This window comes from Indicator indicator, chromosome Z (assembly GCF_027791375.1).
Source record: "Indicator indicator isolate 239-I01 chromosome Z, UM_Iind_1.1, whole genome shotgun sequence".
Taxonomy (NCBI): Eukaryota; Metazoa; Chordata; class Aves; order Piciformes; family Indicatoridae; genus Indicator; species Indicator indicator.
The window spans coordinates 31,332,169-31,347,537 of NC_072053.1; the positions used below are offsets into that span (position 1 = coordinate 31,332,169).

At 36.9% G+C, this 15,369-nt stretch overlaps 1 protein-coding gene across 1 annotated transcript in view; it reads right to left on the reverse strand.

The window, feature by feature from the left end:
* ADAMTS6 (ADAM metallopeptidase with thrombospondin type 1 motif 6) overlaps positions 1–15,369 on the reverse strand; it is a 149,724-nt gene that overhangs the window by 85,611 nt on the left and 48,744 nt on the right. Inside the window, exons 7-8 of the mRNA XM_054397495.1 lie at positions 4,309–4,352; positions 763–868 (exon numbers count right to left, since the gene is read on the reverse strand). Coding sequence (XP_054253470.1) covers positions 763–868; positions 4,309–4,352 — 150 coding nt within the window. The remainder of the gene's footprint in view (positions 1–762; positions 869–4,308; positions 4,353–15,369) is intronic.

The window sequence follows — 15,369 nt, forward strand, 5'->3', positions numbered from 1 at the left end:
TAGCTTCCATCAGACTGCATTGGAACGTTTAGCATTTGCACCAGCTAATGACTGGAAAAGATGCCAGTGTGGTGACCTCAGGTTGATAACAGAAGATGCCTAGTCTTTATTTAGACTCATCAGAATGTACTAACAATGCTGTCTTTCAAAGAAAAAGCTGAAACATTTCCAGCCCAAATTCTACTCATATTTTACCAGTGTCATAATATCATGATCTGAAAAATGATATGCTGATGCTTAAAATGTAACAAGTGATGCTATGAATGCTCTAGGACTGTTTTATGTATTTCACACTTGAGTGAAAGATTACTAAAAACGTGAATACTGACAAGAGAATCAATGTTTTAGTGAAAGTAGCTTGAATTATATTTAAGACAAAATAACAAAAAGCAAAAAAAATTACCTTTTAGCCACTTTTGTTTCATAAAGGAAGACAAAAGTAAGGCAGAGGGGGAATTTTCTACACCAAATACTTAAAAATACGAAACAGAGTAGGAAGATCAGGAGCCAAATCTCAAAAGCACAGATTTAACTGGAATATGAAATCCAACCAATGAGTCTTCAGCTCTAAATTCAAAACCTTTGGTAAAATATACTAAGTAAAATATATTGTCACTCATGAACCTACAAACAGAAACATGGAGCACCAGAATAGAGATGGTACAGCCATGCAGGAAAAAAAAAAATTAAAAATCTATAATTAAACTAGTATTTTAAAAGGTGATACATTAAAAAGTATTCTTTTTTTTTAAACTCACTCACTTGTGACCAATCTCATGTGCAATGGTAAAAGCTGAACCTAGGCCAATGTCTTCATTAATGCTGCAGCTCCTTTCAGGCTCACACATTCCAGCCACAGAGGCCAAGCCTGAATAAACAGAAGGAGACACAAAGGGTCATGCCAAGGTGTTTCAGTCTTAAAAGCCCTAGTTATAAATGCCTGGATTCTTTTTAATAACCTCTATGCACAGAAGGAGCAGTTGGCAAAAGGTTAACTTTCTAGTCATTTGCAAAATCACTGGGGGGAATTTCACTTTGCCGGCTAGACATTAATATTTTTTGAACTGCAGTCAGTACTGGAAAATGTCTAGACTAGGGGTTAGATTTATAAATTTTACTTCTGGTAACTTGGGACCACCTAGTAACTTGAGCCAGGAGAGGGAATTTAAGAAAGCATTTCTATTTTAACATTCTTGAGTCTGAAGAAAGCAAAATGTATCCACATTATTTTTCTAAAGAAATCTGTTTAAGTTTAGTGGGTTCATAAAAACATACAAGCATCTTTTTTAGCTACACAAAGCCCCACATGGCACGTTAAAAAAGTTTTTAAAAAACCAAAACTGAATGCATCAATGAAGAGAGAGGAGACATGTTAATAACAAGAATTCATTTAAGCATGGAAGGCTTTTCCATTTATCACCCATCATTTTCTGAAATTAAAACCTTATTGTATTACAAGTGCTTTTAAAAACTTTCTTTAGAGCAAAAAATGCTATTGGCATTTACCGAATATGGCTCTTCTGTATCTTACACATTCTTCAGCAACAGATTATCACCCAATGCACTGCAGTCATAATTTAGTGCCACTAGAGAAAGCTCTAAATGTCAGATTTATTTAATGTATTCCTCCCCAGAGTTTCTTATCTGAAAGAAGCAATAATCCTTTCTTTAAGGAAATTATCTGCTCAGTTAACTACAGTATAACAAAAAATACTGAAAAATGTAACTAACTGGAGGATGGGAGGAATGGGGCAGGGAGAGGGGAAGAGAGAAATCATACTCTTCATGTAAGCCTGCACTTCAAATCATTCTGTTTAGACCAAGAGTAAGCAAGCGGGAAAATGACCAGTGCTTCCTGGATGTGTCCACCCTAGCAAATAATTTGGAACCATAGCAGTGGGTCATTAGACTGATATTAAGTTCCTCACATATCTTTGTCTGCGGGCTGGACATAACTTTGCACTAGTTTTAATTCTGTATGCTGAACATATTCACTACATATGTGGTTCCAAAGTTTCTGAAGGAAAGAATATTAAAGGACATTATGAGAACACAGCTCATGCAGTGATTTAGACCCTAACATCTTACACGGGCACAAACAGAGCATTTGGGGACTATGAGTTCTAATTTTAATTTCTCAAGAATTATCTTGTTTACACACACCAAAACTACAGAGAAAACCAAACTGTCATGGGCAAAACAGGTGACAATGTGTGTTCATAGAATATGCACCAAAACAGCACTGCGGCTCTAAGTGAATCATCAGTGTAGCCACAATTACTGAGTACAGAATGAAACACCAGAAGTAAAAAAGACTACACATGAAGAAAAATCTGCAGTGTGCTATCTGTAGCAAATACGGTAATTACAGCTCATCTGTGTTATTCTAATTGAGTAGGATATTCTGAAGATGACATGGCAATACTTAATATACCGTCATGTTCCTTTGCAAAGTCCTCCACGTGTGAGCCATAAAGTCATCTTTATCTTCAGATCTTATAACTGAGTACTTCCTTCATTGACTTACAGGACCAGACTAACGTAATTCCATCCCATGTTTGCCAAAAGCAACAGAGATCAATTCAAGATCTCAGTCTTGACAAGGCTCAGATTTTCAAAAGGAGGTGTCCTTCACTGGAGCCACAGATGTGCTGCAAAGACATTTGTGGTCTATCTTTTCTAAGAGGTTACATGAAAGACTCCCTGTTTTATGCAACTGGAACTGGAGAGAAATGTCTACGCAACATGAAATCCTTTACTTCTGCTTTTCCCTAAAATACCAATGGTTCAGGTTGCTCTAACCCTCTGAGACCTCTCCGAGACATTTTTTCAGACTCCTTAAATGCATGCTTAACTTTAGTTATTGGAGATCAGTGGGATGTAACAATACAAAATGCCTTGCGAAACAGGACCACAAGGCCCTGCCCCTTCTCCAATTCAACGCCTATAATGCAGATAAATCATCATGGTTGTGTTGTCAAGGGTTCTATACACTGAGTTGGAACTGATACCACATGTGATTCTTATTTTTCTTAAAATCAAGCCTTTTGTTTAAGAAAACATTTGCCAAAGTCTATTCTCTGATATGCTGGAGTCAAGTGAAGCAGAATTTGCCATTATGCCAAAGCCTGATATAGTAAGAACTAGTACACTAATGAACTGTGTTAAAAATATCACATAAAAATATCAAATAGTTTGTGCATGAACTATAGAAAGAGTTTGTGAACTCTTTCAAACTTTCTTCTTTCAACACTTGCAAAGAGTATTTTATAACAACAATACAGACAGTCAAATAAAATCAATTACATTTAGAAATTCATCAGCATCATTTGCCTTTTACAAAAACATGCTGTGGATGTCATTTATATGTATAGCAGGCAAAATTCTGGTACCTTTCCCCACATAAACTACATCCTTGTGTCAGAGGCATTATGCTGACTTGAGCAGGACTTACAGAAAAAACATCAGTTAAGGCTATCAAAGCATACATTAATATGAGGGAAAGACAAAGCAAATACAATTACTAGTTTTGACTGAGAAAAGCATAACAAACGGAACTAGCTAAATTACAATTGTATCTTTAAATGCTTCTGAGGAAGCACCTTATAAAAGGATGCAAACTGAAAAAAATATCTAAATAAATTTTACATTGGTCTTTCAATAATGTTTCCTTCGCAGACTAAAGCATACAGTAACTTTTCATCATAAATTTAGGTATGGAGAAAACAACAGCACTCTGTCCTACATGTACGATTTCTATGTGCACCTCTCCATTGTCAAAGTACTGTTTCAACGATTTCAATGTTACTGTAATTTTTATCATTATGGTATTTTTCCCTAAGTTTTTGAAAGGAAAAATCTGAAGCTGTCTTCCCTGTGTACGACACAGCTACAGTGCAAACCTCAAAGTTTGTTCCATTTGTAAAGTGAGTGGATTTATTTGCTTTGTTTTTTAACTTTTTGTCAATCTTTTACTTGTAGTTTTTCTTAATTAGATCCATGAGATAGGTTAAATGGAAGTAAACAGCAAGTTCTCTTCTCTAGGAAGTATATGTGAGTATTTTGCTAGGTTTTATCAGAACTACAGCTGACAGAGAAGAAATACACAGCAGTAACTCACTGAATTTAAACTTCCAGCAAAGCATCGAAGTTTAAATCCACAGGGGTTACCTTTTGTTGTTCATGTTTACAAAATTACAAAATTTGAAAGCATAAACTTAAAAATATCTAATAAGTCAGTAGATCAATAGCTGAATACAAAGCAAGGAAACAGCAAATAGAAGCTGAAAATTCTCTTTATAATCTTACCCAGTGTTCCACAAGGCTTGTTTTTATAAGTGCAGATATCATATCTGTTACGGAGAAAAGTAGATAAAATATGTCAGAGAATCAAATTTGTAAGATATTCTGTATGTTTATCACATATCTGTATCATAGTTCACGTTGTCAGACCGCAATCAGCTTAATTATGTGCAGCCAGCTGGTGTTGGCATTTTCTGCACTCTGGTGTAAACCATAAGCTGCAGTACACTCGCAGCAGCTGGCCTCAGGCCAGTGGGACACCTGCCAGTAAGAAAAAAACGGTTAAAGTTGATCTTTGTAACAATGGGCTCCACAAAGCAGCCTACCACGTTGGTCCAAAGTTACGACAGCACATCTACAGACTGCTACTGATTCAAACTCTTAACTTTACTTTTTGAACATAATTGGAATCCTTTTACACTCTCATACTCCTCAGCTAAAGAAGACTAATTTCAACTTCTACTACTTAAATTTTGATTCTAATTACAAACTATAAATCTCAATTACTTCACAAACAATATTTTTTAAATAACCTAATGAACTTCCATTATAGTTCCCTTCTCGTTTTCTATGACTACATGTGTCCTATGACTGTACTTTAACAAGCTAAAATGAAAAACATTACTGTGAAAAGCTAAATAGTGTCTTCCAATACAGATTCTCAGTGAGTTTTTGTGTAGTTAACACAAAGGTATCTGGAGCTAAAAAATGGAATTTAAGTATGTTCTGCAGCATAGTGAATAATAACAGTGGTGGCCATGGAGCAGTCAACTCGTTAATTACACCTTCATGGTTTGAATATGCAGTTTTATGATACGGCTAGTGATATGAGAACACTCCTACAATGCCTTTCATTTTCAAGGATTTATACAGATTTCCTCATGTGTCAGCATAATTTATATTATTTTGAATGCTAAGAGAAAACAAAGATGCTTCAGGTTTTAATCCAGTTACTAATTTCAGGCCACCAGACATTTCTGTTAAAAGTAACCTAAGTACAGTTAACATGTAGAAGCCTGATCACAGGATAATTAAGCACCTTTCAGTGCTAAAAGAGTTAAGGTCTATCTATAAGCCAAATCCATGGACAAAATAACAAAGCTTAAAATTTGGAACAAATCCAGTGAACTCCCTATGCATGTAGACTGCTGTGACCACATGAAATTCCTGTGATTTTTGAAGGTACTGAGTGTGGAGCAGTTTGAGGTGTTTAATTTTGAATTAAAATGTTCATACACATTGATCTCATCAAGGTGGTTAAATCTCTGCCATCCTTTGTGCACATAGAGCTCTCACTTATTTCCCATACTCTGTTTGAAAAGGGGAAAGGACTTCAATCAGCAATCCTATATATAAAAAGTGTCAGAATATAACCAGGTTTTGCATGTCACAAGCTTTGACGACACAGATACAGAGAGAAATAATTATTTTTAGTGAGTATTTCCTGTCTTTTACATATTTAAGGAAGTAAAAGTCTTATTTCTGCGTTTAGGTTGCAGTTTGAACCTACACCTATTGAATTTTATGCTAAATTATTCCTCAGAGAAGGCAGATCACAAAACTAAAGAAAATATCATTGTGTTTTCCAGTTCACTAACTCCTCTTGTGAGAACATTCCTAGGTAGCAATGTATTCTAATTATGACTTCATTAAATATTCATATTGTGTACGCAATAATGATTTTCCTGTAAGGAGCATTCATACTCTCTCTTACGCCTCAGTTTAACAGAAAAATTGTGTTCTCCATGACCAATGACTGACTTTACTTATATCATCTTCAAGCTTTGTTTTTTCAATTTTTCCTTTCATATGGATGGCTTCTGCTTGTGATTTGTTTGAAAGCTCTTTACAAAAGCTTTTATTAACAACTGTCTTCTCGACCAACCATCAAAATAATAAGTCACAAGCGTTATGCAAAGTTGCAGTTTGCCAGATATATTTTCTTTTAGATTCACTGACAGAATGTATATGAGGGCCACCATACAAAATTTCAGTGTAATTATCCAGATGTGAAGGTTGCAGAAAAGCTCAGGATGAGACACAACCTGTTTATTTTGAGATAGATGTGGAAATCCTTTTCTCAAATTGTAAGAGAAGACCATATGCCTCCTAGTAAAGTGGGTGAATATGTCCCTGAATCATGACTATTCTGGGGCAGTGGAATGTAGAACAAGGTATGGGGCAAGATTGTTCATTATGTGTCCATTATCACTCTGAGTGGATCAGACATTATTTGGTGAAGCAGATGGGGAAGAGGTCTGAGACTTCTGGTCACACTACAAGGCTGCTAAAGAGCCTCATCAGACAGGTGGAAAATGCATGATGCACGTACTGCTGTCACTGACAACTGACTAACACTGCCAGAAGGAAACTGCAGAGACAGACCAAGGATTGGAGCAGCAATAGCAATAGCCACACCATGAATCGAAAGGGAAGTGTTAGAGTGTCCTCTGAGAGCACATAAAAGGGAAGAATTTCTGGTCACTTTTGGCAGTGTATGAGGATACCCAATGCTAAAGTATAGACCTATACCACTGACATAAAAAGCAAACAGGACCACACTCCTGAATACTGATACTCTCAGTATTATCAAATATTTTACACGTCCATCTAATTATTTAAAAAAATTTCCTTGCACAGATTTGTCCCTTGACAACAAGGAATCTCAAATAATTCACAGGAAATGTTCAGGCAGTTCAGGCACACAACTATGATCATGCTAAAGGTACAAAGCTACTCTGTCTAAGTCAGCTTATTAGTGTAGACACAAGAAATTCTGTGTCAGCAGTCCTCAGTGCAAGAAGTCACTGGCACGTTCATTTAATTTATCAGCATAGATGTAAGCTACAGACTGTCTCCTGAAGAAACCTTTGTTGTCTTCAATTCTCATCTGCAGAAGAATCCCCTTCCTCTGCAAATCTGATGAGTAGTATGATCCTGATGATTCAAGTAGTACAAATATGTAAGAAAGATCAGTTCTTTGTAAATAGTGTGAGCACTGCTCAGTCTTGTCAGTAAGTCATTTGCAGATACAGCCAATCCCAGATACCTTAAGGGAAGACAGACATTTCACTCCTGTGTAGCTGTATATTGCAGTGAAGGGAGAGGATTCTTCCTGCTTCTTGCAACCTCTCAGTTTGTGGGCCTAATACATGTTAATTGTGCAAAAAGAGACGCACCAATTCATAGGTTTGAAGGCTAGAAAGCATCATGATGATTCCATCACAGTTCCACCCACCCCCAGAATAAAAATGTAAGTAATTTATTCCAGGAGCTATAGGATAAAAAGTTGTTCCTTAAAACCTATTTGATGGCACATTAGAAGTTGTTTTTAGCACACTTTGAGAACATCTGCACTATGTTATTCAGTTCATCTGCCTTACCCTCCACAGCAGTCATATGTGAGCGCACACAAGGGTAACAGGGCACAGACTGATAGATTACTTTATATAGATTCCCCCAGATACACAGCATAGAGAAATTCAAAGACAGAGACTGTATCTTAGTATTTAACTGATTTGTGTTTTAACATCTTTAGCACTCAGTTAATTTCTTTTCAGTCTCACCAAAAAAATGTTTCTGTGTCAATCTGGGCAATGTTATTAAGCCTGTATCAGTGATGTTGAGGCCCAGCAGAAATCTCTTTCATGCTGAAATATTTTTTGTATTTTATTTTAAATCAGATTAATAAATAGAACTAGGTCAGCATCACGTCACTACACTGTGACCCTTCTGCCACCTTCCTTTGAGCACTGGGGCTTTTTAAACTGTCTGAAGCATATGTATTAAAATTCAAAAAGTTGTTCTAAGAGTGGTACTGACAGTGGTACATGCAAAGACAAAATAAAGTACTTCTTACATGTTAATGTGTTTTCAAACATTCACGGATAACATTGCCCTTTTCACTAGTCTGATTATGTGAAATGGCCCACTAAAGGGACTGAGTCTCCTAAAGCACTGCCGTTGCTAGCTGTTTGTCACTGGAAATGTCCACTCTGCTAGAAAAAAGGACCTGCATCAAATTAACACTGAGATAGAAACACACCTGTAACGGAATTGGAAGCATATATGGATACTAGATTTATATACATTTTAGAGAATTCAATCAGTAAGAATAACCCACAGCATACATATATACATACTAAGTATGACAAATGAATAAAGCATGAAAACTCTTAATGGAAATGAAAACCATTCAAAACCCATATGAAACACAAGCTACTTAGATATAAGAACCTAAACGTATTCTAAAATTACCTGAAAGCTACCAACATGCTGGAGTAATAGTTGGATAGATATTGACAGAAATAATTGAGGCTTTTGAAGGAATATTACTCAATGAAAGAGGTCAGGAAATGAAAACTATAACCACAGTAAACTTCTGAGGAAAAACCTACCAATACAGCTGGAATACAAGCATTGACAGTACAATGAATATAAGAATCACAGAATGTTAAGAGGTTGGAAGGGATCTCCAGCAACCCCCCCCACCAAAAGCAGGATACTCCGTACAGGAATGCATCCAGGCAACTTTTCAAAGTTTCTAGAGAAGGGGACTTCACAACCTCCATTAAAAAGCCCAGGCTCCAGTACTGAATGCTGGGGGACATCACTAATGACTAGGTGCTAGCCAGATTTAACTCCCATTCATCACCACTCTTTGGGCTCGTTTTTAACACAATGCACTCCTCCAAGCCTTGTGCCATGGGTTTCTGAAGGAGAACATTGCGGAAGACAGTGCGAAGGCTTTATTAAAGTCCAGGCAGACAATGTCCATGGCACTTCCCTCATCCACTAGGTGGGCCACGTTATTGTAGAAAGAGATCAGATTAGTCAGACAAGACCGGCTGTTCGTAAACCCATGCTTACTGGGCCATATCACCTGGTTGTCTTTTAAGTGCCATGTGATGGCACTCAGGATGATCTGTTCCATAACCTTTCCTGGCACTGAGATCAGACTGTTCTCTAGATGAAGTGCTACAAACTGTTAGATCACGATTTAGTTAAGTATCAAACACAAACACCTACGGAAACCTAAAATAACAATGCCAGTATACTGTTGAACACTGACATTATTGTTAACGTAATTTGAAAAGCTGGAAAAGACAGAATGCTTCCCTTTTCTGACATCCTTTTTATAATTAGAACCTTTCTGTAAACCATACATGACTACCAAGTAAGAAAGTATCAGCTCAACCACAGTATCATGAAGTCAAATGAACACTGTCAACTAAAACAGTGTCATAAGTTTGTACAATTTAGACTCTAGCATTACTCTAGAGACAGCTTTATAAGAAAAACCTGGCACTGAAGAAAACAGCCAGGCATTTGTGGTTCCAAAGCATGCCCTTCACAGGCCTGACAGACTAGCAATGTGTCACCTCACTGTCTTTTCTACTTGGATTTTTTTTTTTGTCTCATTTCTCTCCCCGCTATGTATTTTCCTTTGTGATCCTCAGTGACTCTAAGTTCCAGCAGAATTCCCTATCCACCAGGCATTGTGTGATGGTTTGAAACTGTCTTTTTAATTTTTTCTTTGCAAAGTTCAAGTAGAGAAAGCAAAAGAGTGTAAACAAGTCACTATTGGGTGTAAAAAAGCAAAATAATGATTGTTCTAAACACTTCCATTGGATAGATAGAAATGTTTAAGAACTACTACTCAAAACAAAGTGGGGCAGTCAGAGTGGGGAGTTTGCTTCCTTGCTGGTCTGTCTGGCTGCTGCTTCTTCTTCTCTTCTGGCTGAAGATAATACACTGACCTTGGCGAGCTAAGTTAGCAGCCTCTTTGCTTTTAACTAACTCTGCTTTCTGGCAGGGGGGTATGGGGGGGGGAAGGCCCTTGGGAGAGAGGCCCCCTTGGGAAAGGTCCCCTTTGGGGGGAAGCAAAGGGAGCTTGGTTGTGCTTTTCTGTTGATTGTATGTATTTGTAAATGTTGTGAATTTTGTATGTTTGTACATATTCATTGCATTTCATCATAGATTGTAAATTTGCTTGTAAATACAGCTTTCATTTGCTTCCAGACTGAGATAGCCTGGTTATTGTCAGTGGGGGGGATTTCAGCTCACACTGATACACATTGACTGACAGTTCAGCTATTGTCAACTAGCTTATACAAACTCATATATAACTAGCTACTACAAACTTAATTGTGAGTGATATCCACACAGCAGTCACACATAACAGCATCAATAGGCTTAGCCTAGGATAGCTATCCAAAGGTCTATCTTGCTTCTTTCTGCTTTTACATCCTGCACCAAGTCCTGTGTTCCTGCATTTAACATCAGCACTGAAGCTAGATAAAAGGTTTGAGTCTTCAGTTTATTGGAATCACTCTAATGATAGTAGTACAAACGCCATAAGCCATCACATAGGAGAAGCTCCAGGCCTTTTTGTAGTTGTAGCCTAATGTAAGATGAATCTATCCTTTTTTCAAAACATGTTAATTCTATCTTAAGATAGGCTTTAGGTCCTCTTCAACACAGACTCCTCAACCAGGCACCTTTCAACAAAGTAATTTAAGAAAAGCTTTGTCTGGATAAACCACATCTAGATTCTAAAACTGCAGAAATCAGAAAATTACTCACGACGGTAAGGTACAAAGCTTGCAAGCTGCAGACTGTAACCCCATAATCAGAGAATTTAAATCTAGCAGACCTACAAGGAGTGATTTAAAACCCGTGTGGCATATCCAATTTTCTTTCTGCAGGATAGCTTCTGACTCACAGTAAAATATTTTATGCTACTGCATCAGAAATGCAATGCAGCCTACCTAAGTGACAATCATGACTTCAGTACCATTCAGAAACAGTTGAGAGATTCAGCATTTGCACTACTCACCAAAATGTAATTAATACCTAACTTGCTGCATTCTGTTCCTCAAAAGCGATTCCATAGTTTTAGTGCATTCTCAACATGGAGCCAAAACTTAGACAGAGTTACATGGCTGTGATTAGCTAAAGCTGGCCTAGAGAACAGAACTGAAACTTCTGCATATATAGTCCAAGTACACTGCTAGTAATTTTTGTATCTGTGCACTCAGGAAAAGTCTGGCAACTAATACATAAGGCCTTTGTTCAAAGGACATTGACTCAGAGCAGCTCAAGCAGCTTGCAGGGCAATGCCTTTTAGAGTGTACTAACACAACAAAGTCTGGGAAAAAGGAAGACTAGCAAAACCAATTACATAGGTGTGGTTGGGGGCATCCTGCCACACAGCAGAAAATATTATGCTAAACCATTTATAGGAAGCCACTAGTCTAGACCTTTGGCAGTAGGGAAACACAGCTAGCAACTATGATTACTAACCAAGTTTTAGCTCTGTTGTACAGAACTAAATGAGGAAAAAATATAGCCATAACATTGCAAATATATTTTTAAGTTTTTGTGTGGATATGGCCTTTCTCCTTTTTCTAACTTTCTAAATATTGTAAATTATTCATTAGCAAGTCCCCCAGAAGATTAAACACCTCTTTATACACAAAACGTCTACTTTATCTGCCCTTACTTACATTGTAATTGACATAAAAGTCTCAGTACTTCAAGTAGGTTGTGAATAGTACCAGTTTACTAGACTGACAGACTATACGTGGTACAAAAACATTAACAACTGCAACGTGGACCAGGCCATGGGCCAGATTGCACTAACCCAATACTCTACCTTCGTGATGATCTAAGAAAATGATGGAGAAAGAATAACACCAGTGAAAGCATAAAATTACAATTGCCCCAAAACTCCCCCAACTTCAACCATTTTCAGCTCAATTTCTTCGGGACAGATGCGTGTCTGGGTATTCACTAGCTCTCAAAGGGCTTTTTCTTCTGTGAACTTGCCTAGCTAACCTTTCAACTTATGCCTATGTCCAGCTTCCACAAAGTGACTTGCCAAGGAGTTACAACACCAGCTAACTCTTGCATAAAGGCTGCCTCCTCCTCCTCCTCGTTTCGAGCCTTCTGCTAAATTTACCAGCCTCTCACTCTTGTACTGAAAGATGTAATGAATGGCTGTTTCTTATTTATGTACTCCGTACAACCTGTAACATCGTAGATCACTGTAGTATCTTTCTACATCTGACTTTTTGAGAACGACTCCTCCAAAGAACAGAATCCTCAACTTAGTCACTCCTTGTAAAGAAAGTCCCATATTTTTTTGATCATCCGTGCTTCTCTTTTCAAATTCTCCTAAAACATTTTAAGAAAAGGTCAGAATGACATAAACTATCCAAGACGTAGGTATATCATGCCCAGTTTACTCAATGGTACAATAAAGTTCTTTATTCTTTTCCCAATAATTGTTAATACTTAATTAACAACATATATTTTACATGTAGCCTAAATCTTTCAGTAATATAACAGAATCAAAAGAAAAAAAAGAGTAGTATCTGCTGTTTTTTCTGTTACTTCTGGTTGATACTTTGACAAAGTTTCTGAAAAAATAGAAAATAATTAAAAAAAAGAAAAGGGATTGAAACTCTAAAGCAAGTCCCATTACAACTTATTCTTCCTAAACGAACAGAACACTATGCCCTCTGCTTGGGCCCAGTTAAACAATCACGAAGTATTTGGGCAATCACAGAGCTGTATTTACACAGAGAGCTAAATTCCACTATCTTAACATGGTAATTAAAAGCCTCTTCAGTTAATGGAATAAAATCTATCTGCTGATTTTTTAAGATCAGAAAGACAATCTATTCAAATTAGTTTTAATCTTGACTAGCATGAAAAGGAATTTTTGTTCTAATGTCAGACTCGAAACAACCTGTTTTACAAGTTTAGTGTTTGTTTCTATAAGCAAGTTACAGTAAATTATTTCTCCTCTTCATCATATGACAGCAATTCATTTGATTGCCAGTGATTAAAGAACAATAGGAATCCAATGAAGCGCTTGACATTTGTGGTAGTTCTCCTGATGACATGCATAAATTCTTTCAATCAGGCTGCTGCGGCAGCATTCTGCAGAAACAATTTTTTAAGATAATGAATTTTGTAGACTTCCTGTGAACTGAGAGAAAGAGAAATGCACAGACAGAATGAAATAGCACAAGAAGCAATAACTGTTCTAACAAAGATAAGTTTAAAAGGAGTGGACAGAAAACACATCTACTAGAAGACTATCTGGCTGAGATCCTGTCCCAAGTTTGTGAGAATACATCTACCCAAAGGTCTGGTCATGTTAAAACCAAAACAGAACTTAATATGGTTGTTTTGGGTTTTTTTTTCTACACACTAACAAACAGAATATTTGCATGTTAGACTAACCTCTGAAGTCTGTCTGCATTAAAATGTGGAGTCCATGCACCCAATTCAGAACGGCATGTAAATCATCGTTTCATCTTCTTCGCCATACAAGGCATGACAGGAAGACATATCTGCTCTATCCAGGAAAAAATAAATCTGTCTGGCATACATTGTAATTTTCTGTCTAGATTATTTTTTACAAATCATTTAAATGAGAACAGTAACTAACTTTTGTGAGTGAATGGACAAATATCATGAGAACACCGACTTACAACAGTGGCTCTTCACAAACCACATTACTGTTATTTTACAGAAATTTGGGTTAGTGAACAGTGTCTATCCAGACTACCTGCATGCATACTTAAGTTCCCCATACCTTAAAGAATGTAAGAGTGGAATAGGTGCAATGTGTTTTAATACTTCTGCCAACAAAGAATCACAGACGACTCAAAACTGACTGAGAAGGAAAATGATCTGCAGAAACAACAATCCCATCTTACAAAGAGATGTACCTGGCAGATTCCATTCCTGTGTATATGAATTTTTTCAAACTTAGGTACTAATTCCACATTAAAATAAATAAGTCTACCTGACTGTCAAAGGAATTTCCTCACTGATTTCTTAGTTTAACCTTCCATATCTCATTCAATTCTTAATTTTCTAGACTAATATTTAACAGCAAATCTGTCTTGAAGTGGGAGAATAAATTCCCCTTCAGTACTTTTATTAAGCCAAATATGCATTTACCCAGTTCAGAAAAAAATTACTTCAAACAAACAAACAAAAAAACAGTTGCAATTTTATTTTGAACACTACTTTGGTTTCTTCTACGAATGTTATGAAAGAATAAATCCATTATTTTTTAGATCAGTAGACTACTGCTTTGTATTAAAAGTGACCTGAACTTAGCGGTTTTATTTTTACCACATACTGAAAATTAGCATGACACTTTATAAAATAATAGCGCCCCCCAGGTCTTACAACATTTTAAATGCTGAGTAGAAATCTTGACTGCCTACAAGGGGAAGCTTTTTCCCCATGAGGACAGTTGAGCAGTGAAGAAGGGCTGCCCAAACAGGTTTTACAAAACTTTTCTTTGAGGGTGCCAGAACACTGGAACAGGCTAGAAATGAACAACTGGAAAGCTTGTGTAGCCTCCTTTTGAAGGAGATCCTGTGCAACCTCTTGTAGGCAAACCTGCTTTAATAGGAGGGTTGGACTAGATCTCCAAAGGTCTGTTCAACTGTTGCCCATTGTGTGAGTCTCGCATCGGATAAAACCTGCGCAAACTGGTTTGCTCTCATAGCTCCCCTGCTTAGAGGAGGATATTGGACTGAAGACTTCCAGAGGTTCTTTCCAACTTGAATCCCATAGATTTGAAGTAGGTGTTATCTGAAAATGTTTATTTAATAATCACTGAATTCACATGAAATTCTATGGAATTACACTTAAATACAACTCTTCAGAATTTTAATTGAAAATGAAAGTAAACTTCATTCTCAAAATGGAAGCTTCATTACAGCCACAGTCATTGCAGTTTAAATATTTTATCACTACAGAAAATGGGAAGGAAAGTGTCCCCCTCTCCATCCCACCCTGAGTTGGAACCGTCTTGCATCTTGCTAACAGCTACAAATGAAACCACTTGAACCACATTCTCCATTACAATTTAAGTGCCTGACATAGTCCTGTAAAACACATTCTCTTCTGCAATGCCAACGCAACTGCCTAAAACACCAGCTCTAAGTATGCCTTATTTTTCCAGCTCAGTAAGTTTAAGAAATTAATGAGGTTAAACTATTATAAATAAATGCAAGCAACTACCCCGAGATC